Source organism: Vigna angularis, chromosome 5 (assembly GCF_016808095.1).
Source record: "Vigna angularis cultivar LongXiaoDou No.4 chromosome 5, ASM1680809v1, whole genome shotgun sequence".
In the NCBI taxonomy this organism is placed as follows: Eukaryota; Viridiplantae; Streptophyta; class Magnoliopsida; order Fabales; family Fabaceae; genus Vigna; species Vigna angularis.
The window spans coordinates 39,376,846-39,401,179 of record NC_068974.1 but is presented as its reverse complement, the minus strand read 5'-3'; the positions used below and the strand labels follow the sequence as shown (position 1 = coordinate 39,401,179).

Sequence of the window (24,334 nt, the reverse complement as noted above, 5' to 3'; positions counted from 1 at the left end):
TATTCTTTAATTTTATTATTTAATATCTTCTACGTAAATTCAATATTAATATAGTACAAATAATCCCTCGGCATATCTTTTCCTGTTTGGTGTTCTTCGTTAGACTTGGATTAAACTACGAGACTTTCAAAATGAAAAGAACAAAAAATCTACTATATATGAATGTACATTGCAGAATATATATAGATTATACATTTCATAGTACAAAATAAAAATATATTTTTGAATTATACAATTTAAAATTTGTTTTCCTAAGTTTGTGAGAAATGACAACCTTCGATTAGAGGAACAACCATTGAATGAATTTGTTGACTTTAACAGAGTTTGTGAGAAGAATTATTCTTATTGAGAGAAATCACCATAAGGAATAAAACTCTCTTCATGAACTTGGAAAAAAAATATTATTAAACTGGTAATTTCACCATACCACGAGACAGGTTGAAATTATGGGAGTGGAAGTGCAGACAGAAATGCACCATAGTTAGAGGCCTCGTTCTGTGCCTGTTTGGGCCGTAGGAAACCAAAACCCATTATGTCGTAGTTCACTATTTTTCTCTACTTTCACTTTCTTCTGTTTTACTACATACGCTATTCTCATCGCTTGTCGGAGCCTTCCGCTTTCTCATTTATTCTCACCGTTAAACCAAACCCTAGCAATGGATAGCTTACAAGCCACTTACAAAGACGAAGAAGATGAAGAAGACGAGGTGCCACCACCCACCACCACCGCAAACACCGCCCTAGCCACAGACTCCGAATCGCCGGAAGCTCCTCCTGCCACCACCAGCACGCCCTCTGATACCCCAACCGAGCACCCCAACGACGCGCGATCGGAGCCCGACCCTTCCGACGAACTCTCAGACGACGAGGCCGCCTCCGACGGATCCAAAAAGTCCCCGAAGTCCGGCCGCGAAGAAGGCGACGCTTCTGAGGAGGAGCCGCCGCCGAAGAAACAGAAGCAGCTCTCCTCTATTACGGCGGAGGCGTCGAAGGAGGACTCGCCTGTGCCAGCGACGGCGGAGGGCGCCAACAATGCGACTACTCCCGCTGCGAACGGCTCGGCGCCGAACGCCAAGAAATCGAAGAAGAAGAACAATAACGTGTGGGCGACCAAGTCGACGCGGAAGGGGAAGAAGAAAAACAACCGCAACAACAACAACGGCAACAACAATAACCATGCAAACGGTGAGGACAACGTGCTGATTACGCCGGTGCCGCGGTTTCCCGACAAGAGCGACGACACAGCGGAGATGAAGATTTGCCTGTCGAAGGTTTACAAAGCAGAGAAGGTGGAATTGAGCGAGGACAGAATGAGTGCGGGGAGCACCAAGGGTTACAGAATGGTGAGGGCAACGCGCGGAGTCGTGGAAGGCGCGTGGTACTTCGAGATTAGGGTTGTGAAGTTGGGGGAGACTGGGCACACGCGCCTTGGGTGGTCGACTGAGAAGGGTGACTTGCAGGCTCCGGTTGGGTACGATGGGAACAGTTTTGGCTATCGGGACATTGATGGGAGTAAGATTCATAAGGCGAGTAGGGAGAAGTATGGAGAGGAAGGTTACAAGGAAGGGGATGTTATTGGTTTCTACATCAATTTGCCTGATGGCAAAAATTACGCCCCCAATACACCTCAGTTGGTCTGGTATAAAGGCCAGCGATATGTTTGCGCTCAAGATGCTAAGGAAGATCCACCCAAAGTGGTGCCTGGTAAGTTTCCAACTTTGTTATTTAGTTTTCATGATTCTCATTTATCTTTTCAGCTAGGAAACTGAATATTCAACGATAGATTTGCACTTGGTGATTAGCGTTTTTAAGTTAAGATACTACTGAAATACCTGGTGGTTGCTTGCTTAGTGTTTGAGGGCTTAGTTAATTATTCGTGCTTTTGGGAGGAGGGAGAGAATTTGACCTGACAAACTTTTTTTATTTCTGGATTACTTTATTGTGATTGTGTTATTGGTTCTATTTTCTGCCTAGATTCTTAAGTATGCGAAACTGAATGTTTCCAATTTATCCATCAGTATTTTCAATGATAAGTGGTGGACAACGATGTATATGCTTGTAATGGATGGTAAAGCTGCTAGTGGGCTTGGAAACCCTGCTAAAAAATGTAGAATAGACTAAAAGAACCTGCAGAACTCGAATCAACGGAAGTTAACGATTTCTATCGAGGTCAATGAACATATTTAAAACATTTTCTTGCAAACGAAAACCTGGACCCATATTGTGAAACTTAATTGAGAAATGCTTAAAGTTATCACAGACAGAGACGCAAAATGTTTGTATGTAAGAATCTAGAAACAGTGTTTTAGGTTTAATAAAACAGAGATCAGAGCCTCCAGAGAGAATAATACAGATGAGAGGGATCATTGAAAAAAACTTGATAGAAACAGAGATGAGAGAATTTGTTCAAAATTTTCACCCATTGCTGCCTAAAGACATGTAGCAGAGATGAGAGTAGAACGTGACAATAAGGTTTTCGTGTCCTTTTTCTTTCTTTTTGTAACAAAAGTAAGTTGAAACACCTAAGAATCGTCTAAAATTTGGTAAACATGTGTTGGAGGCATGCACAGAATTGGAAAACGAGGAAAGTCTCATATGCCTTCATCATTTCCACTCTGACGAATCATGTGGAACACTGTTTTCAATACAATTTAACGTATACTTGCAAACCCTGAGTACTATGGGTTATTTAATATTTCAAAGTTCAAATCTTATTGATAGGACTCATCATGGATGTGGGATATTTTGTAATTTGATTAGGGACTTATACATGGATGCACATCTGGGATATTCTTGGGCAGTGAAATAGGTGGAGCTTGATTTCAGATTACTCTGTACAAGTAGGCCAATGCTTTTTTGTTAGCTTACTAGTTTCCATCCCTACCCCATATTGGAAATCTTCTTTAATATGTGGCTATAAATCTGATTCTTTGTGTAAATTCTTTTCGTGTATTGGTCTATTTCTTTCATTCTTGTTATGCAAGTTTGTTGATGGTGCATTATACTTGCTATGACACTAAAGTTGATCAAGAATTCAAATTCTTCTACCAGGATGTCAATAGTGTGAATAATTAGGGTTGGAAGTGAAATTAAACTTATTATGTGCTGTAAACATACCAGTAGATTCTCATCAATTGATTAAAAAAGGTTGGGCACGTTAAGCAGAAAGAAATGTTAATTTTCCCAATCTACAAATATTTAATGCTGATCCAATTTTCTTGAACTCTCTTCTCCTCAAAAGAAGAAATATCAAATACAATTTAAGAAAGTTTTTAATAATAAATGTAGCTTTTTTTGAAATGTAAGGTGCCCAAAATATAGAGCTTCTATAAAAGTTAATTGGATGACTTTTTAATGAGAAGACAAGCACCCCCAAAAACTTGGCCAAACATTATCCAGGTCACCCATGCTCTATTTACAATACTAATGGTTTGGCAATTTATGGATTAGAGGTTTAAGTGAGTATACATGTTTTGTGATGTATAAGGAGACCAGGGCCATGGGCGAGTAGGAGCTTGTGAATACAGTGTATATATGGAGATTATATTGAAATTTTCCCAGATGCACTAATTTGTTACCCCTTAGGATGAAATGTTTGGAAGTGGCTGAGAAAGTGAGAATGCAGAATAGTAAATATATCTGAAGCATTTTTGCTGGTAGTTAAATACAATTTGTGCCGTGAGTACTTGTCATGAATCCTTGAAAACCTGATAGTTAATCAACTGTTTTTAGAGGCCTTCATTAGCCGTGCTCCTTATCCCTTACAATTGAAAAAACTGTTGACATTTAATAACCCTTGCATGTATTACATGTCTACACGGGATGACATTATTTGATCCATGTAGCCTAGTCTACTAAGTAAGAAAAGGGCTTGATATTAGTGTTGTTCCCTTGCATATAGTACAAACATATTCTCTTAACTGATAGTTGTATTGTTTTTTATGCGGGAACTGTTTGTTGTATTTTATGTGTTCAATTTGTAAGTTTCATATATTCTATTGTGTGCAGGAAGCGAGATATCATTCTTTAAAAATGGCATATGCCAAGGTGTAGCTTTCAAGGATCTTCACGGTGGTCGTTACTATCCTGCCGCATCAATGTTTACTCTACCCAATGAACCAAACTGCACGGTTAAGTTCAACTTTGGTCCTGACTTTGAATGTTTTCCTGAGGATTTCATTGAACGACCAATTCCTAGGCCAATGATCGATGTTCCTTATCACGGTTTTGACAATCGAGTTGAAAATGGAGAATCTAATGAGAAGAAACCCCAGAAAGAGTGACGTGTGTTGCATTTATTGCTAATTATAAAATCTGATTCATTAATGATTAGATTGGTGGTGTAAACATCTGAGAGAGAAATTGGCCGCGTGATGTACATAAAATTTGTATGTGTTCCTGTAGACATTCTGTAGTTTCTTACTTTTTTTGGTGTTGCCTTATTTTTTCTATTCGAGTTACATATGATGTCATCATGATCATGCGCAAACCCTTTGGTTACTTCCTCACAAGGGGGATAAAGTGTCACTTTACACACCAATAATTCTTTGGTCATAACAATTCACACACTACATGTGTCATAGTTCGGAATTCTGCTCTTGTAGTAGTCCTTGCAAAACCATTTTGTTTCTTTTCCAAGTCATCAAATTTCCATTCATCGAAGAACATGTAATATCTTGAGGTAGATTTCTCATTTGTGACAGATTTGCAGTGTACATTAATATATATTTTTAATTTCAGTTTTTCATTTTTTTAACCAATAATCTCCTTCCTAAACCTTTTTTTTCAAATATTAAAGGATTTTGTTCAAAGATTATGTTAGGTCTAGTGTGAGGTAAGCAAATGAGCTTCCTCACAAGTCTTTGTATTGACTGTAATTCACATTTCAATTGTCTTCATTGTTTCAATTCTATGGTTCTGTTTTATAATAACTTTGTTCTTGCGGTAAACTTTTCAGGTCTCTTTTGATAAGATCAAGAACATTTTTCTTTTTGGAAGATAAAGATGTTCATCATCTTTCTTTTTCATGTTCATCATCTCTTGAAAGAATCATATCATCAATATAGATTAAGAATAGAGTAAGTTTACCTTTTGGAAAACCAAGTACGGGGTGACTACCTGAGTTCATACAAACTTTCTTCAACATGCATATTTTATTTCCATTTAGACTTACTTTTCTAATTGTCCATGGAGGAAAATATTTTTTCATATGAAGTTGTTGCAATTTAAAATTGCGAATGAGAGGTTGATTCTAAGAGTATTTATCACTATAAGATTGGGTATATCATTTAGCAACTTTGTAATGTTCTAATCTGCCACCAGTTTTATACTTACATTATATACCCATATGCATCAAATATTTTTTTTATCCAGTGGTCCATCAACAATTTCCCATGTCTTGTTCTTTTCTAAGGCACTCACTGCTTCATTCATGGCTTGAACTTAATTCTTATGCTTTAATGCTTCTTGAAGTGAAATAAGGATTCTAATTGCATTAATGACAGAGGAAACTTTGGTACTGCATAGAAAGACTTTTATTGGTTATAAAATGAGAAATTGGATACTTGATACCAAGTTCCTTTTCTCAAAGTAATAAACAATTCATCGAAGTCAAGTTCTCAATTAATATTCAAGGAATATTTCAAAGGTTCAAGGGTGTCAAAAGAAGGAGTGCTTACTCTTGGCTTGGACAATTGGTGTTGTTCTTAGGTCAGGTTAGCTTGTTTTTGTCTCCTCTAAAATCTCTAAACACCTTCTAACAATTCAATTTATAGTACTACACTTAAAAAAACATTATTCAATTTGAGCTTCAAGAAATTTACATAAATGTTTAGTTACGCCAATTCCTCTGAATCATTGGCCACTGGGCATCTAGTGGTTGGTTAGGCTTGTGAGAACAGAAATGGCCCCTCGTCGAGAAGTATAGTTATGTTGGAGAGGTTTATTATACATTGACAAACACCTACACAATATTACATCTGGGGTAGCTACAAAGGCAAAGGTACGTTGATTGAAGGAACTCGAGCGCATTTTTGAAGTTAAAAAGGATTTTTTGTAGTGTTTGAACAAGTTTCCAAATACGCTCATGGATGTTGTATCTATCGAAGAAACTTTGCAATTGCCCCCATAAAGCTGATTTTCAGTAGTTATCTGATGGTAATACAAATGTGAGTCTAAGTCTGTAGAAATGAGAAAGTATAGATAAAAGATCCATTGACTCATTGTCTTAAGGTTTTGGATAGAGATTGGTGTCAATTCCTTACATGGTTGGACTCAGATCTCATCACCTCCCGAATTCAGGTACAATTTGGAGTCCTTGTTTTCTTGTTTGATTTATTGTTTGTGAATGTTGTCTTGTTTGGTTTGTTGCTCCCGAACATCTTCCTTCTCGCATTCTTTTCTGTGGCAGAGGAATCATTGCTTTAAGAGAGCTTTGATAATTCATTTGATATGACAAAAACTCAAAGAATACGAGACAGCTTCGTTTAATTCCGTTTTTACTCTAAAGTTAGACAAACCCATAAAAATAACTCATCGAATTGATTAATTGAAAAAATATAAGAACACCATTTATATGCTTTATTTACAGAGCTTATGACAGTTAATAATTATTCCTAAAGAAATAATAGCAACTAAGTTATTACTCTTACATATTTGTATCAGCAAATGATGGTTCTAATGCATGAGCGAGTTGAGATCCTCTTGAGGAGACAAGGGATGCAGTGATTGGTGGCGTTTGGAAGGAAAAGATGGTGCTTTCCTGAACGAAGGTCGCTTCTTTATACGTTGCAGAGTTTGCCTGGCGTAGATGCTATAAAGAAAAGGTGCAGCTCTCTCCTTGAATTTGAGAATGAAAAAGAAAAGAACTCTAAGCAATATGAGGATGATCATGATTGCAGCTATGTCCCACCACTTTGAATTATCAACTTGAATTCCAAGCATGGTTTTGAGAATAAATTCTCCTTTCAGTTTTGGGTCACCAGGTTCTAAGGGGTCAAACTCCATTCCAATCAAGTCATTCTTGAAAGCCCCCTGCATTCCCATAATCAGTAAGTAAGGCTAAATTTCACTCCCAGATAATTCAGTTCATATACCCTTTTGATCATGGCCTTTTGAAGGTAACGCCTCTAAATTTACCTCTAATCCCCATGCGCCGTAATTGATGTATGATATTGGGTAACGCCAGAAGAATTTGGGAATATCAGGGAGCGGACGGAAAAAGCCAGAAGTCATCATCATAAGACCCTGCACACATATACACTGAAATCAGCAACAACGATCATTCAATTGAAAATGGGATTATATTATATATAGTATATAGTCCTCTTACAATATATCCCGCTCCAATCGTCAATCCCATGAGGAAGTTGGGAACCAGTGAAGCTATAACCATCATGGAGCTCTCCACAACCGCAATGCAGCCCAGAAGATCAAGAGTGATATACAAAAAGTGTGAAAATTCTGAACTAGACTTAACCATATAATAGCTTATAGCCCCCGTAGCTGTGGACATCACTGCCAAAAACGGAAAGGAAGACAGAAAATTTGAGAGAATGTAGACTCCAACGCCATAATAACCACCCATTCTTTCTTTGTAGAAGACCTGCATCCAGAGGGTAAAAGGTAAGAGAACTAAATGCCACAATCCTCTTGCAAACATGTTTTTAACGTTTTAATTTTGTGTCGAATTAACTTTTCATACCTTCATTTCTTCTAAGAAAGAAGGGAAGCTCCCAATGGACATGAACGTCATGAAACCTGAGAGAAAACCAGCACATGATCCTCTCGCAAAAATGGCTCTGTAACTCGTTCCAACATCATGGAAGATTATTCCAACGCACAAAGATAAGGCGATATAGGTGGTTATCCTTATCCAGTAGTATCCCAAATCTCTTGACATGTTCACGAAAGATCTCCGAGTCAGCACTGATAGTTCCTTCCACCATCTGGATTCGCATTTCCTTTCACTTTCAAAATCATGTCCTTCCTGTAACATGATCAATTCCTTACCTTTACATCCAACAAAATATGTTTCCAATTGTTGCAAAATGGAGTATTAATTAACAGTTTCAGCTCATGCAAAGAATATTATTAATTACGTGAAGTTCTATGTTCTGTAAACAATAGTTAGTAATAACATTTTGAGTTAAGGGCTTCTTACTATGTTTGATATTTCCTTGATTCTTTCTCTTGAAGTGGTTGCATACTCAGACCATCGGTATTTTTCTATGAGTGTTGCTTTGATTTCTGCAGTTGATAATGAAACTTCTTCCTGTATTAAAGGAATAAGGAAGACAGTGAGAAAGAAGCAAATCTGATAGGAAGAGATTCCAAGGAAGGAAGAAAAAGATGTAATTTATAGCCAGCTTAAATGAGTAAATAACATTTAGAGTAAAAGATTTGCAAGCAGAAGTTGATGACTTTTATAATAAGTATTCTAAAAAACATATTAAAAAAGTTGATGACGTAAAGAAATTGTTATATATACTTGTCTTGTTTGGGAGGCCGTGATTTTGGTTGTAACAGCGTCGAAGTCTGAATTGATACAACGAAGGAAATGATCAGAAGGGTTTCTTCTACTTGGACATGGGAATCCAGCTTTGGCGAAGAACTGCATGCGAAAATACAACTGTGTCAGCTTTTAACCTGTTAATGTTCTAAACACATGATTTTAGTTGTGACATGCATGAAAACAGGAGAATTTGGTATAGAATATGAATACCTGAGTTGCCTTTTGTGCAGGTCCAAAGTATATTGTTTGACCCCCAGAGAGAAGAAAGAGATGATCAAAGAGTGCAAAAACCTCACTACTTGGTTGGTGTATAGAAGAGATAACAGTCTTTGAATCATGAGCCAAATTTCTGAGAGTTTGAGCAACAAAATATGCTGATGCACTGTCGAGACCAGTGGTGGGTTCATCAAGGAACAAAAGAGTTGGCCTTGTGAGGATTTCAAGAGCAATGCTGAGTCTTCTCTTTTCTCCACCGCTTATACCTCTCAAGTGCCAATTCCCTATTATCCGATCTGCACATTCTTGAAGACCCATTTCCATAATCGTTCCTTCTATTATCTCATTCACCTCTTCTCTCCTCATGCTCCCTGGAAGCCTTAGATTAGCTAAGTAATATATTGTCTCTCTCACTGTCAGAGTTCCCAGCATTGTCTCTTCTTGGGTCACATAAGCCTAAACATATCTCATTAATTAGCACTGAAATATCAAAAATGGATTTTTCTTTTCACATTTACACGCATACTTACAGCACCGCCATAGTCCAATCTCCTCTTCTTTCCATTTAGAAACACATTTCCAGACATGATAACGTTTCTGGAGAGCCTTCCTGCAAGCATTGCCAGTTATCTGATGTTAATATATAGAGCTTTTGTCATGATAATTACGAAACTGAATATAACCACAAGTAATAGTATGTATTTTTATCAGGTATGCTAAAGGAGTGAAAGAGTATTAATTGTGGAGGTTGGAACATGGAGAAGCTAGCTGCTTCACAAGCAGTAACGTCATATGATATATAGAAATCTAAAGAAAGGTATGGGGAAAGTTCCCATCGAGGTTAAGTCTTCAAGGGTTGGATCAAATAAGTTAGATGATGAAGCATCAGATGATAAGAATCAACCTTCTTCTTCTCATTTGGGAAGGCTTGAACATGCGGATTTAGACTTCAACTATCAGTTTACGCTTGATAGGGAGAGGAGACAATCAAATCAACACAATAATTTGTATATGCTACACTTTCACTGCAGATGAAGATATAGAACGTTGGAGCTATAGAGAGGCAATAGGAGGTGTTCTTAGTCTTCTAGCCATGGAAGAGGAGATTGAATTTTTTATGAGGAATCACACTATATGTTTGTAGATCTGCCTAGAAATCAAAATATGGTTGGATAGTAGTTCAAGGCGAGATTGGTGTCAAAAGATTTTAAACAAGTGGAAGGATATAAACAGTAATGAAATATTCTCACAAACGGTGAAACATTGTTCGATACAGATTTTGAAAAGATGTCTCTGGTAAAAAAACACTATATAACTTAAAAGAGAGTCCAAGATAATAATGTAAAAAACATTTATAATAACTTCATTTACATCTTGAAATGAAAGGAGAAGAGTATGTATTCTCGCTCTCTTTTATGTAGATGATATCCCTAATAATCAACCAACACAAAAATGAAATAAAAGAACTTAAAGAAAAATTAAGTTTGGAGTTTGAGATAATTACTTCTCCTTATATGAGTAGTAAGTAAATGAATTGATGACATTTCCATGAAAGAAAAGGATGGGGTTATATCATCGAAATTATTGTGTTTGTGAGATTTCGGCTGGCCAATCTTCACATAATTAATAATTTTTTCAAATTAAAAATCTCTGATTTTATGTTTTATGTAAATTGACCAAGATTGCATATACATAATAGTTTGATATTAGACATAATTTTGTTGTTAATTAATAGATGCTTGTCAACAAAAAGAGATAATTACACATTCTAAGTGATCACAGTTCAATATTACATAATACATCAAATTTCAATTTATAAAAAAATATAAATTTTCAAGCAGAGATAAATCAAACCCACAAAAATCTAAAACATGAAATAGTTCTTCCTTTACCAAATAAAAGAAAGCTTGCTTTGAAGTGCTGAAATGGATAAATGAAAAATGATAGTCTGACACAAAAAAAAGTTTAGACCTATTTGACAGTATCTTTGAATACTTTTCATTCTTTACAAATATAAACAATAACTTTTGTTAGGACTATTTTATCATTATAGTGGTTTGTCAAATGGTAATTATTAATGTTAAGGAATCTTTTTCCTAAATAAATAAATGGGGTCTGTCTGTCGGACTGTCGGTAAACCTAAAAAACCCATCTTTTGCTCCACTGTTTTGCAATGAAATACATTAATGGCTCCACCCATTGCTCATATTTCAACGTCACATTAATTGAGAAAGCGTTTCCATCAATAGATGACATTACCATATTCTAACCTAATATAGAAAACCAAAAAGTATGACAGATGATAGTGCATACTATAATATTAATAATAAAAAGATAAACCTGTGTTGAATAAGTGTTTATATGTGCAGAGTTGTCCGCTCATAATTATCCTTAAATAACTCATAACCTACGTTATTCTGTTTGATGGTTTCACAGGTAAAAGTGTTTCATCCATGCAACAATTGGAATTTATATGTTTATCTTCTTTAGATATACTTCATGGAGCACTCAAGTTACTCCAAGGAAATAGATTCAATGGGAAAAGGAAGGTAGAGTGATGCAATGCATTTTAGATCTATACAGGAAGAGATTCACGGAGAGATACAATATCAATAAGATCTGAGTCCAACTACATAAATTATTAATATCATTCTCTATCCAAAATCCTAAGACAATGAGTTATCATTTTTATATAATGCTTTACTTTTTCATTTTATCAGAACTTAAACTCACTTAAAATTCTATCAGTGCAACATAACCATCTTTGCCTGTAGGAAACCAAAATGTATACACAAGAGGACACTGTAAGAATCAATCAAAGTGGTAAACATGAAAATTATCTCCTAACTGATAAATTTGAGTCATGATTTCAAGAAAGGTGAGTAAACTTTTCAAGAAAGAGATGAATTTAGGAAGAAAACACAAACTTTTTTATTTAACATTTTCCCCACTGTTTTTCACTTCCAAACCTTGCTTTTAAGCAAAAAGTGTCACTATCAAAACCATTTCAGGTACACGTTTACACACATTCTATCTGTCATTTATGCTTCTAAACTAGAGAAAGAAAAAAAAACAGTTTCTCTCCCTATTTTATTTTTTCCAGCTGTGAGTTCGTCTTATGATCCAACACTCATAAATTCTAATAACTTCGATATATAACAAATGAAAGTGACCACACATATGCTTAAACTAATTTAGTAATGGAAGTCCTTAGATTCTCTTGTTAGGAAGGGTTTTAGTTATGATAAGTTACTTTTCTTGTAACAGTATCAGTCTTCCTTAGTGTACCTCCAATATTCTCCATGTCAAGATTTAGTTCTGTTTTTTTATCTTTATGACTGATTAAAAAAAAGTCTAGCACAACATTAGATGATTTGAAGTACATAACCATGACCTCAACAAGGATACTTACCATGTTTGGTCCGTTTCTGATGCAAAAACCAAACATGAAAGACCATCTTAATTTTAACATGAAATTCGTATTCCAAGTATAAGAAAAACAACATGCACACACAGAGACACACCGGTGATGAACAGAAAGAAGGAAGTTGAAATGAACCTGCTAAAGCATCAAGAAGAGTAGATTTTCCAGAGCCAGAAGGACCCATGATGGCCATGATTTTGTTAGGTTCAGCATATCCACTCAATCCGTTAAGCAATCTCTTAGTGTGTCCATCTCCAAAATTTGGAACCACAACGGTTAAATCTTCCCACACAAGATACATTCCTCTCTTTTCTGAAACTTCCATCGCTTCTCCACACTCAGCAACACCCTTTTCTTTAGCAGTGTCTGCTTCTATCTCCATTTTTCTGAACTCCAAAACAGGCTTTGGATGATCAAAACAAGAGGGAAACAAATAGCATGGTTGAGCAACCTGCCAGCTTAAATGTATAGATATAAATGTATGTAAGATGTGGTTGACAGAAAATAAAGATATAAAGTGAATATCAGTAAAAACCATTCAATTTTTACATCCTTTCATATGGTTAAGGTGTTGATGTTTTGTTATTATCACAACAGCCTAAGTTTGTCACACCAGTGACTCTGATATCACTGATGGTATTATATATATGTCACATGAGTCAATTACACAAGAACTGATATTATTTTTAATTTAAAATTTCGAGACAATGAGTTTATGATTTTTTTTTCTTATATGATGTTTGATTTTCTCATTTCTATTGAACTTGGGATATAGACTTAGTTTTCATCTTATCAAATATTGTTTTTACCACTTTTATTTTTTCACTCTCATATTCCATTAGGGTCACTGGTGAGATATTTGGTGTATTAATTTCATTCAACTCCTACTGAGAAAAATAATAGTGACGCAGCCACGTACCTTGTATCAGTAATGGCCATGCATGTGGAGGATAAAGACAAGTCTGAGACAGTACGGCTTGGGGATTCAAATTAAAGATTGAATTGATATAAACTTTTTCCCTCACAATTTTACAGTAAAAGAATAAATATTCTAATTTTTGTTTTGATCATACAATACTTTGAAAGTTCTCTATGGTGGATGATCATGAACAAAGAAGTGTCTCAAGAGCTGAATCAATGAACAAGAGTGGATAACTATGTTCAGAAACAGTTCATGCCTATTTCAGTGAATCATGCAGTTTGCTTCTTTTTTCATGGTGATGAACTTCAGGTGTTTTCGTGTGAATCTGGCATTGAAGGCCATAGACATTGGGATATGTATACAATATTTTTTATCAAAGTTTGATAGTCACAAGAGTATAGTGTTTGGTGTGGTGACCACCTATTATAAATAGTCTCTTTCATGCTCTCTTATTCTATGTAATCAATATCATTCCTACTCTACTATTTGTGGGACATTCTTGTTATTACATGGTTTTGGTCTTATCTTTTTCATCAGCTTATGTCTTTTTTGCATAGTAGGCACATGCAACTTGTTTTTCATTCATATACTCCCTTTTCATCAATAATAATATCTATTTTTGGTATAACCTCAAGTACTTAATATCAATTTATAGAGTGAGAAAGTAATAGAAAAGTATACATTAGAGAAACTCAAATTAGTACAAAACACAAATGAGATATGTTTGTTGCTTTTGTCTGATTTTCGAAAAACAATTATTCCTAACTATTTGCATTCTTTTGAACTTAATTTTCTGAGAAACGTAGTCTACTTTTGGAGTGTATGAGTGGAAAGAAAAACATATAAAGAAAAAAAATAGTGCATGTTAAATATTCTCGTGAAGTTTCTTTCTCGATGTGAAGTCAAAGACCACAGGCTATGCCTCTAGACTTTTTATTTGGAGAAAATGCAGAAAAAAATAGGCAAAACTGCTATGCATAATGGAAAAAAAATAAGAAGGTACACTTTGATATGGACCGTGTTACTTTGATACTCAAAAAGTTTTTAAACCCACTTTATATTCATTATTATATCCTTTAATCTTTCTTTGCCACTACAAAAAATTCACTTTTTAATGATTATTTTGCTCATAAAAGTGAGTTGTCAAGATTGTGGTGTCAAAAATTCAATTCTCCTTTCATATTGTTAACAGGGTTTAAACTACTATATGACTAACTTTTTTTACGAAAAAGATAAATTTGGTCAGAAATTCATGGTTAAGTATTTACTTGTATTTTTCCTTTGATTTCATCTTGTTGCGTACAAAAAAAAGTCCCACATCAGATAAAACAATATATAAACATGGATTTATATACACATAAGATACTTTCCTTGGTAAGAGGCTTTTGGAGTGGTATCAAAAGCAAATCTGTGAGGCTCAGCCCAAAGTGATTTCCTGCAAATCCGTGAAAATCTGTGCTTTGATTCAACCTTTTCTTTTTGAGTAAACACATATAAAAAACCTCTTGCAGCTCTGTCAGAGTTGCTGTTTTGCTGCAGCTGTAGCCATTCTGTTATATTGAGTTGAAAACTGGTGACTCATCGAATTCGTACGAGTAAAGTTACACATATGGAAAAAACATGAACTTTTTAGGAGGTTTTAGAAAGTAGTGAAAAGGAGACAGTTGGGAAAATCATTCCACTGAGTCAATCTGCTATACGTTGGAGTTAAAGAGATCCAATTAATTTATGTTGCGGCAGACGATGATGGGTGATGCAGATGAATTGTTAGAGAAGTATACGAAGCAAAAGAATGTATATCATATATAGGTAGGAATTTAAGCGTGAGTTTAAGTTCTACGAACTACACCATGACAAGAAGTGAACTTTAAGTTTAATCCAACTCCACAAATTAAAACAAGGTTTGTACTCACTTATATACATGAAATCGTCTTATTTCTAATCGATGTGAGACTTTTAACATTTTGGATTAAAGATTATAGTAATTCTTATGTTGACTGGACTGATATCATCTCATTATTATTATTAAATCTTTCTAATGAATCCTCTATTAAAAGATCTATCAGTAGTTTCAGGGTCTAATTTTCATCTTGATGATTAACTTAGATGATTATAGTATAACTCTGGTATCGTGGTTAGCTGGAAAAACCCATATAAGCAATATGCTAAGATTGTTAGTGGCAGAGAAGAGAACCTCGCATCTGAGCTAAAATTCTTCTTTCTCTGTTCTTGAGGCTGTACAAGTTTTAAAACTATGCTGACACAGCTGAGTTCTCGGCCTTCTGATCCAAAAATGCACCTCACAAATTCTATCTTTGATATAACATATGGAAGTGATCAGACACATGCTTAAACTAATTAAGTAGCATCTCATATAAAAAGCACTCTTAATCTTACATATACTTTGTGCATATCACTATTTCTTCCTCTTAATTTGGCATAGAAATCATATTAACTTGGGATTGGTTCCAGTAAGTCTTAAGCAAAATCAACTCTAACACAATTTTAAGAAAATAGGTTTAAGAATGTTTTTTTTTTATATATTGCTCATCATGGGAACACTCAAAGTCATTTTTTGTCATGAGTGAACCATGCGTAGGAATTAATGTCATCCAACTACCACAGATAGAACAGTGACAACTCTTGGAGGCTATGGCCGTACGGTGGTTGAAGTGAACTATTCAAAAGTTCTGTTGGTTTTCGTACCAGTTTGTATTGCAAATGTGATTTATGTACAATCAACGTAGAAAAACCTAGAAAGAGAAATAAAAAAAGACTGATTCCATTATTCTAAATTCCTGATGTATTCTGAAGAACTTATTTTCAATACATTACAGATAAGTTAGTTATCTCAGAAAACTTATCTAATTTGTGTTCTTGTATGCTTTTACAACATTTTGATTGTCTTTTAAAAGTTTTTCAAAGAGGGGTTCTACAAAATTTAGACTTTTCTCCGCTAAAGATGACCATGAACGAAAGGGTATCTCATCAATAACTGGATTTATGAAAGAGGATAGACATTTATAACAGATGCTTTCTTTACAACAATTCAAGCTCGTGTGAGTGACTGCAGTAACTCTTTGATGCCAACATACATAACTTTGTTATTTTTGAAAATTTGTATACACAATCAAAGTTTGAGAGTCACAAATCTACTGCAGTTGTCATTGTCAATGTGCTGGTGACCATTTATGTTCTTGTTGTATGGTTTTGTGGGACATATTATATGGTTTTTTGTGCTTATGTTTTTTTACTTGTCAGCTTGTACTCCAAACATCGTAACATATGCATCTTGCATGGGAATTTGAGTAGCCACACATAACTTGTGTTCATTTTTTTTTTCTTCAGAAATCTAAGTATAAGTTTATCTTCCATAAAAATAAAAAAGTTGAGTAAAAACCGGTACACTCAATAGCTTAAAATTCAATTCTCTTGTATCCAGTTCACACATTAACACATGCAATTTCTTCCTTTAAATAAGTATCTAAAGTTTTTGAAGAACTATTTGGTAAACAAAATAGAAACTATTTTGTTGTATATGACTATAAAATGGAAACTGATTCTGTCAAAATTACTTTTATAGACACAAGAAGGGGAAATGGGAAGACAAACAGAAAAGTGCAATTAATATCTGGTTTTTTGTATCCAACTACGTACCAAGTAGTAGTGGGCTAGTTGCCTTTTAAATTCCCTGTTCCAACAGCAAGTCATAACATCACAGGTTATGTTCTACAAATTTTGGTAGTCTTTGAATTATAAAAAAGATGAGTCGGTGTTTATTTATTGTGACCACACCCCACACCTCTTAAACTTTCATGTGTTTCACCAAACCTTATTTTCAAATAAGAACAGCAGGAAAAAACAAAACTGCTGCTTATTTTGCAGTATTTATGTTCTGTTGGGTTAATTGCATTTCACCTAAAGTTACCTAAAATCAGGTCTAACCAACCATTAGTTAATGATTTTAACTAATTCTAATCAGTTTGTGTTAGATAAAAATATCTGTACAAAATTTTACTGCATTAACAAAAGGAAAAGGAAAAAGCTAGCAGTACAAACTTATTTCCTTATAATATCACAGAAGTGTAGTTTCTGCCCAAATTATTTCCTTATAAAAGCTACCAGGACATTACATTTAATTAGCATTGTGATTTCTATAATTCATGCCAGTGGCTTCCAAAGAACATCATTTCTCACAATAAAAACATTTGAACATGATTTGCAACACTTCAAAATCAATTTATATAGTAAACCAATTTCTTATATATTCCTCCAAACACACTGAATGGTTTCACCATACCTGAAATCATAGCATCAGGGGTGCTTCCTTATTGATATATTCCATCTAATTCATGTAGTAATCTAGACAAAGCATAAGAATTATACCATATTTATATAATATTGGGGGTATGAATTGTGTGATGAATAATGTTGTGTGTTTGTATGAGCAAATAATTTTGATGGTTCTAATGAATAGGGGAGTTGAGACCCTCTTGAGCAGACAAAGGATGCAGTGATTGGTGTCTTTTGGAAGGGAAAGATGGTCCTTTTCTGAATGAAGCTCTCTTCTTTATACGGTGAAGAGTTTGCCTGGCGTAGATGCTATAAAACAAAGGTCCAACTGTCTCCTTAAATTTCAGAATGAAAAAGAAAAGAACCTTTAGCATTATCAGAATCATCATCACTGCACCTAAGTCCCACCACTTTGAATTATCAATTTCAATTCCAAGCACACTTTTCAGGATGAATTCTCCTTTCAGTTTTGGAGCTCCAGGTTCTAAGGGTTCAAATTCCATCCCAATCATGTCATTCTTGTAAGCTCCCTGCATATCCCAAAAACCAGTATAGGTTAATGCTGATATATTGAAACTATGTTATATCAGTGTTTCTGGTTTGTGAAGTAATTCATTCCTCTGAATTATGCAGTAACTCCTATGGATTATGCAGTAACAATATACTTATCAGTGTTTCTGCATTGTGCAGTCATTCCTCTGGATTATGCAGAAAGTATTTCTGGTATGTATGAAATTATAAGATGTAGGAGTGTGTGGCATATTGAAATATTTTGCTACCTTTTGTATGTTTTTGAATTATGGCATATTGAGAAAAACACTGGTTTGGTTGTCAGTTTCATAAAGCAAGATTTTCTCTCTTATGAGAACATATTGATGCTCCAAAATTACCTGCAATCCCCATGCACCATAATTGATGTATGATATTGGATAACGCCAGAAAAACTTGGGAAGATCAGGGATCCGACGGAAATAGCCAGCAGTCATCATCATAACACCCTGCATTAACATACATAATTTCACCAATTTTCAATGAAAAACAAGCTTATATATATATATATATATATATATATATATATATATATATATATATATCTTGTTTTCTTATATAGTACACTTACAATATATCCTGCTCCAATTATCAATCCCATGAGGAAGTTGGGAACCAGTGAAGCTATAATCATCATGGAGCTTTCCACAACCGCAATGCACCCAATGAGATCCAGACAGATATACACAAAATGTGAAAATTCTGAACGAAACTTAACCATGTAATAGGTTATTGTCCCTGTGGCAGTGGACATCACTGTCACAAAGGGTAAGGAAGAGAGAAAATTTGAGAGAATGTAGACTCCAACTCCATAATATCCATTCATTCTTTCTTTATTGAAGACCTGTATCCAAAGGGAAGAAAAGAATTAAGCACTGATAAAAAAACCCTAAAGGCCATACATAACATAACCCTTTTCTTCAAATGGTTTAAACTTTTCTTATGGATGAGTTTTTTCATAAGAGGGTTCATCAGAGAGATATTATATTGCATACCTTCATTTCTTCTATAAAAGAAGGGAAGCCCCCTATAGACATGAATGTCATGAAACCTGAGATAAAAGCACCACATGCTCCTCTTGCAAAAATGGCTCCGTAACTCGATCCAACTTCATAGAAGATTGTTCCAACACACAAAGATAAGGCAATATAGATTGTTATCCTAATCCAGTAGTATCCCACATCTCTGGACATGTTCACGAAAGATCTCTGAGTCAGCACTAGCAGCTGCTTCCACCATTTTGCTTTGCATTTGCTTTTACATTCAAAATCAATCCCTCCCTGCAACAACACCATTAATAATTCCCCGTGTTTTGATATTTCTCTTATGGATTAGTCCTTAGATTTCAATGATTCATTAGCATATATAGATATTATAAACGATAAAGATAGAGAAAAGTGATAGGTATTTGAAAAACATTAGTGTGTAAACATCGTATTGTTCTAAATATTACCATTGTATTTGCACAAGTTAAGAAATCAAAGAATACATTAATATGCTTGTTCTTCCATAGCCTATCGTTAGCAATAGCATTTTCTGAGCGAAGGGTTGCTTACAATGTTTGAGATTTCCTTGATTCTTGCTCTTGCAATGGTTGCGTGCTCTGACCATCGGTATTTTTCTACAAGTATTGCTTTGGTTTCTGTAGTTGATAATGGTACTCCTTCCTGCATCAAAAAGAAAACAGGGAAGACAGTAAGAAAGTAACAAATTTGAAAGACAAGATTTCAAGGGGGATGGAAGAAAAATATTACATCACTCAACCTTTTTCTTTACAAATACAAAAAAATTCACTCAGTACCATTTTATCCCTATAAAACGTTATCAAATATAGTTATTTTATAAAGAAAAAGATAGAGTGAAGGACAGTGAAAAATAACATCAAATGGGAGTAAAAACTTGTTGAGTATAAAAGTATGATTGCCCTTCAATCTCATTAACAAATTCAGACATGCATAAAGATAGATATATAGAGAAAAAAAACAATGGTGAGAGATATAAACATGTCTTGTTTGGGAGGCCGTGATTATGGTTGTGACAGCGTCGAAGTCTGAGTTGATACAGTGAAGGAAATGATCAGAAGGATTTCTTCTACTTGGACACGGGAATCCAGCTTTCGCAAAGAACTGCATGCGAAAATACAAGATATATGGATAAACTGTGTCAGCTTTTAACCTGTTAATGTTATATACACTATTACTATGAAAATAGATTATAACTTGTGAACCACTCGACCCAATACGGATTTAGGTTGGTAAGTCAACTCTTTTTAAATCATCAATCTATAGTGATTGGTGAGCTGACTGGAGTTAAAAATTTTCAGCCGTTTAAATCATCAATATGTATCTAATGAGTTGGAAGGTGTTCAAATTTTTTCAACGAGTAAAATTTAGTTGGTTCACTAAATGATGAACTCGTATTATATCCAATCAGATTGGACTGAATCACCCGTTTTAATAGTACTACGTAAACACGTTATTTTAGTCGTGACATACATGAAAACAGGAGAATTTGGTTAATGTGAATACCTGAGTAGCCTTTTGTGCAGGTCCAAAGTATATTGTTTGACCACCAGAGAGAAGAAAGAGATGATCAAAGAGTGCAAAAACCTCACTACTTGGTTGGTGTATAGAAGAGATAACAGTCTTTGAATCATGAGCCAAATTTCTGAGAGTTTGAGCAACAAAATAAGCTGATGCACTGTCGAGACCAGTGGTGGGTTCATCAAGGAACAAGAGAGTTGGCCTTGTGAGGATTTCAAGAGCAATGCTGAGTCTTCTCTTTTCTCCACCACTTATACCTCTCAAGTGCCAATTCCCTATTATCCGATCTGCACATTCTTGAAGACCCATTTCCATAATCGTTCCTTCTATTATCTCATTCACCTCTTCTCTCCTCATGCTCCCTGGAAGCCTTAGATTCGCTGAGTAATATATTGTCTCTCTCACTGTCAGAGTTCCCAGCATTGTCTCTTCTTGGGTCACATAAGCCTAAACATATCTCATTAATTAGCACTGAAATATCAAAAATGGATTTTTCTTTTCACATTTACACGCATACTTACAGTACCACCATATTCCAATCTCCTCTTCTTTCCATTTAGAAACACATTTCCAGACATGATAACGTTTCTGGAGAGTCTTCCTGCAACCATTTCCAGTTATCTGATGTTAATATATAGAGCTTCTGTCATCATAATTAAGAAACTCAATAATACCACTAAACTAGCTGCAAAAATTCTGATATAAAGTTAAGTAATTAAGAAGTGTAATTCAAACTCAATTTCACCACAAACAAAACTGACCATTAATAAATGAAATGATCTTGTAGTTCATGTGAAATAATAAACTTGACAACATCTATTTTTATTAAGATAAACTAATTTGTAATTCTGATACAATATTAAAAATTGATTTGAAAGTAATCCAATAATAGATAATATAATAAATTCAATAAATAATAATTTTTGTTATATGAATAAATTCGACCAAACAATCTGGTTTGCTGTAGAACAAAACAGCTAACTAAAGTACAAAAGAATAGAATGAATTTATGTAAGGATTATGAGGGAAAAAAGGTACATACCACAAAGCTAGCGTAAATACAGATTCATTTATTCCTACCTAATTTCCAAACCAGGTTGGTCTATTCCACCGACTTTTTTTTCTTTTTTAATTATGCTTATATAAAAGCCTGTTTTGGCTGAGGCCGTTTGGATGATACAACATTACTACAGTTATTTTTTTTCTTTTTCAGAATCGATCTCAGACAGTGTTTTCTTTTCATAAATATCTCTGTATGGTTAGAAATATTGAATAGAAATAAAAAAAATAAATGATATATAAAAAATTTATAAAGATTGAGCTTTAAAGTTTTGTATTAAAGGTGATAATAAGATAATAATAGTAAATCTCCTGTGTATCCCGATAAAAGTAATCCCAGCGTGTATAAGATATAGTAAAAATAACAATCTTATTTTTTTACCACATTTTCTATATAAATATTTGAAAATTGAAGTTGCCCTTCTGTTGGAGGGCTTCATAGGTTTTGACCTAGTCTCTTATAATTTTTGTATTTCTTTATTTTTATTATATATATATATATGTATTTATATTTACTTTTTAGGTATGATAGTTAAAACTTGGGATTTACAACTTTGTTAAAAATCTCTGATTTTACAATGATGCTATACCAAACCTTTTATTAAAAAAAATGAAAATATGAAGTAAAGGAATATTTTAAATTATTTACTAAAGTTAAATAAAATAGAAAAATAATTCAGATTAGTTTGGTGAAGTAGATGGAAAATAACGAAAGGTTGAATCTCCATGCAAGAGGTAGATATAGTTACTTAAAAGCCAATAAATGAATTGAGGTTTTTGAAATGAGGAAAGAGTCATGGGAAGTAAAACCTCCCTGTTTGGTCATTTACATGTCAATCAAGAGAAATAGAGTGAGAAAATATATAAAAATAATTAAAAAGGAAAATAAAAATTAAGAACATTTTATTAAAAAATAGAAAAAATTAAACAAGGATACTAAAAATAGGTGACAATGTCATAAAAGACTTTCAGTCTCTTACTTTCATACTAAAGAACACAAATGAATTTGGTTGTCTATTTTTTTTTTTTTTGGATTTCTTCTGAATCAAAGAGCGACAGAAGTTGTTTTCTTCAAGAGTTGTAATAAATAAAAAGCTAATGGAACAGGAAATAATGGAACAATTGAATGGTTCCATTGCTCATTTTCTGGCTAAGCATAAATCTGCAGTCAACACTTACACAGTGAAAATGTTTCCATGAATAAAGGTCTCATATTAATGTTATCGTGCTTCTTTGTTTTTCTATGTTTGCAACAATTTATTTAGTAGGGAAGATGACACTGTTCCTTTGATTGGAATCGACACATCATGTACTAAAAAAACTCAGATCAAAACAAAAACAGGAACAGTGTAATTGTTTAGACGAACAAAGGAGAAGAAAAAAATAGTACTGAGTTAACTCAGAAATTTTAAGCCTTGTTTGAAGAAAGATAACTGCAGACAACATACGAAATCTTCTGTGTTTTCTCACTGTTCATTTCTTCCATTTTTTCTCACTGTTCATTTCTTCCATTTTCTCTCACTGTTCATTTCTGCTTCCAAGCTAGAAAAAAATACGTTTTCTCTCCCGAAATCTTCTGTGAGTAGATCTAAATAACCTCACAAATTCTATTTATTATATAACATATAGAAAGAGAGCACACACAAACATTCCCCCACATGAAAGTTCATCTAAAAAATCAAACTTTCTTAGTCATCTTAATAAAAAATTAAGATGAAAGAAAAATTCATCCAAATAAATTAAAGTTTCTTGGTTTTCTTCTGATTCATCTCCTCAGCTGGCATCTTAAAAAACAAACTTCTAACACAGATTCTATATTTGTATTATATATATATAAAAAAACACACACACACACACACACACACACACACACATATATATATATATATATATATATATATATATATATATATATATATATATATATATATATGAAAAAGAATGCACAAAAACACTCCCATAGAATAAACTAAAAGGAAAGACATGAATATTAAAATCTGTTAATGATAATAAAAAAAGTATCATGGAAGAACAAACCTGAGGTTCCATTAATTGTGCAGATCACAGCAAGAAAAGCAAAAGGGTGAATGAAAGTACATCATATATAAGGTATGTTATCAAACGTGAGAATCATATTCAAAAGTACAACAAAAGCGACGTGCACAGAGAGAGAGAGAGAAACACCAATGATGAACAGAAAGAAGGAAGTTGAAATGAACCTGCTAGAGCATCAAGAAGAGTAGATTTTCCAGAGCCAGAAGGACCCATTATAGCCATGATTTTGTTAGGTTCAGCATATCCACTCAGCCCGTTAAGCAATCTCTTAGTGTGTCCATCTCCGAAATTTGGAACCACAACAGTTAAATCTTCCCATACGAGGTACATTCCTCTCTTTTCTGAAACTTCCATGGTTTCTCTACACTCTGCAACACCCTTTTGGTTTGCAGTGGCTGCTTCTATTTCCATTGTTCCAAAGATGAAAAGATGGTTTGGCTGGAAAGAGATGAAAGAGGGAAGCAGAAATAATCGGAAAGTAGCCAGCCTGCTTACATACAAATAGATATATATGTACGTGATGGAAGGTATGAAAGAATATTTTTAGGTGGATTTTAAGTTAACTTTATAAAACTTTACAATATTTGCATCCACTTATATGGTAAATCTAGTTTTATTTATTTTCAAAGCATTCTTCATCTTATTTTAGTGAATAATAAATATTATTAAGATATATTTTAAATGACTTTTATATTATTTTAAGAAGTAAATTTAAATTTAAGTTAATTTTACTAAACTAACTTATAAAATTAGTTTTGTAA

At 34.0% G+C, this 24,334-nt stretch overlaps 3 protein-coding genes and 2 long non-coding RNA genes across 6 annotated transcripts; 3 read left to right on the top strand and 2 right to left on the bottom strand.

Moving 5' to 3' along the window:
- The first annotated feature begins 567 nt into the window (after positions 1–567).
- Positions 568–4,540, top strand: LOC108338791 (protein TRAUCO). Its single transcript, XM_017575817.2, has 2 exons — positions 568–1,704; positions 4,009–4,540. The coding sequence occupies exons 1-2, from the start codon at positions 657–659 to the stop codon at positions 4,281–4,283; spliced, it is 1,323 nt and encodes a 440-aa protein (XP_017431306.1). The 5' UTR covers positions 568–656; the 3' UTR covers positions 4,284–4,540.
- A 1,492-nt stretch (positions 4,541–6,032) lies between these two features.
- LOC128196506 (uncharacterized) lies at positions 6,033–7,859 on the top strand. Its single transcript, XR_008248858.1, has 3 exons — positions 6,033–6,300; positions 6,664–7,623; positions 7,723–7,859. It is a non-coding gene; the product is annotated as an uncharacterized LOC128196506 (long non-coding RNA).
- On the bottom strand, positions 6,651–12,701 carry LOC108338903 (ABC transporter G family member 15). Of its 2 annotated transcripts, none has more exons than XM_017575969.2 (9): positions 12,288–12,701; positions 9,259–9,338; positions 8,723–9,184; positions 8,489–8,629; positions 8,162–8,272; positions 7,703–7,987; positions 7,331–7,603; positions 7,138–7,245; positions 6,651–7,032 (listed from the first exon to the last, which is right to left on the bottom strand). In XM_017575969.2, the coding sequence occupies exons 1-9, from the start codon at positions 12,688–12,690 to the stop codon at positions 6,676–6,678; spliced, it is 2,220 nt and encodes a 739-aa protein (XP_017431458.2). In that variant the 5' UTR covers positions 12,691–12,701; the 3' UTR covers positions 6,651–6,675. The 2 variants fall into 2 exon arrangements, with proteins under 2 accessions (XP_017431458.2, XP_017431460.2); XM_017575971.2 differs by having other exon boundaries at positions 8,489–8,611; positions 12,288–12,697.
- On the top strand, positions 8,246–9,917 carry LOC128196508 (uncharacterized). Its single transcript, XR_008248859.1, has 2 exons — positions 8,246–8,648; positions 8,743–9,917. It is a non-coding gene; the product is annotated as an uncharacterized LOC128196508 (long non-coding RNA).
- A 4,516-nt stretch (positions 12,702–17,217) lies between the features above and the next one.
- Positions 17,218–24,034, bottom strand: LOC108339869 (ABC transporter G family member 15). The gene is made up of 9 exons (XM_017577090.2): positions 23,738–24,034; positions 20,981–21,060; positions 20,445–20,906; positions 19,920–20,042; positions 19,473–19,583; positions 18,912–19,196; positions 18,488–18,760; positions 18,258–18,365; positions 17,218–17,897 (listed from the first exon to the last, which is right to left on the bottom strand). The coding sequence occupies exons 1-9, from the start codon at positions 23,982–23,984 to the stop codon at positions 17,541–17,543; spliced, it is 2,046 nt and encodes a 681-aa protein (XP_017432579.2). The 5' UTR covers positions 23,985–24,034; the 3' UTR covers positions 17,218–17,540.
- Positions 24,035–24,334: the final 300 nt, after the last annotated feature.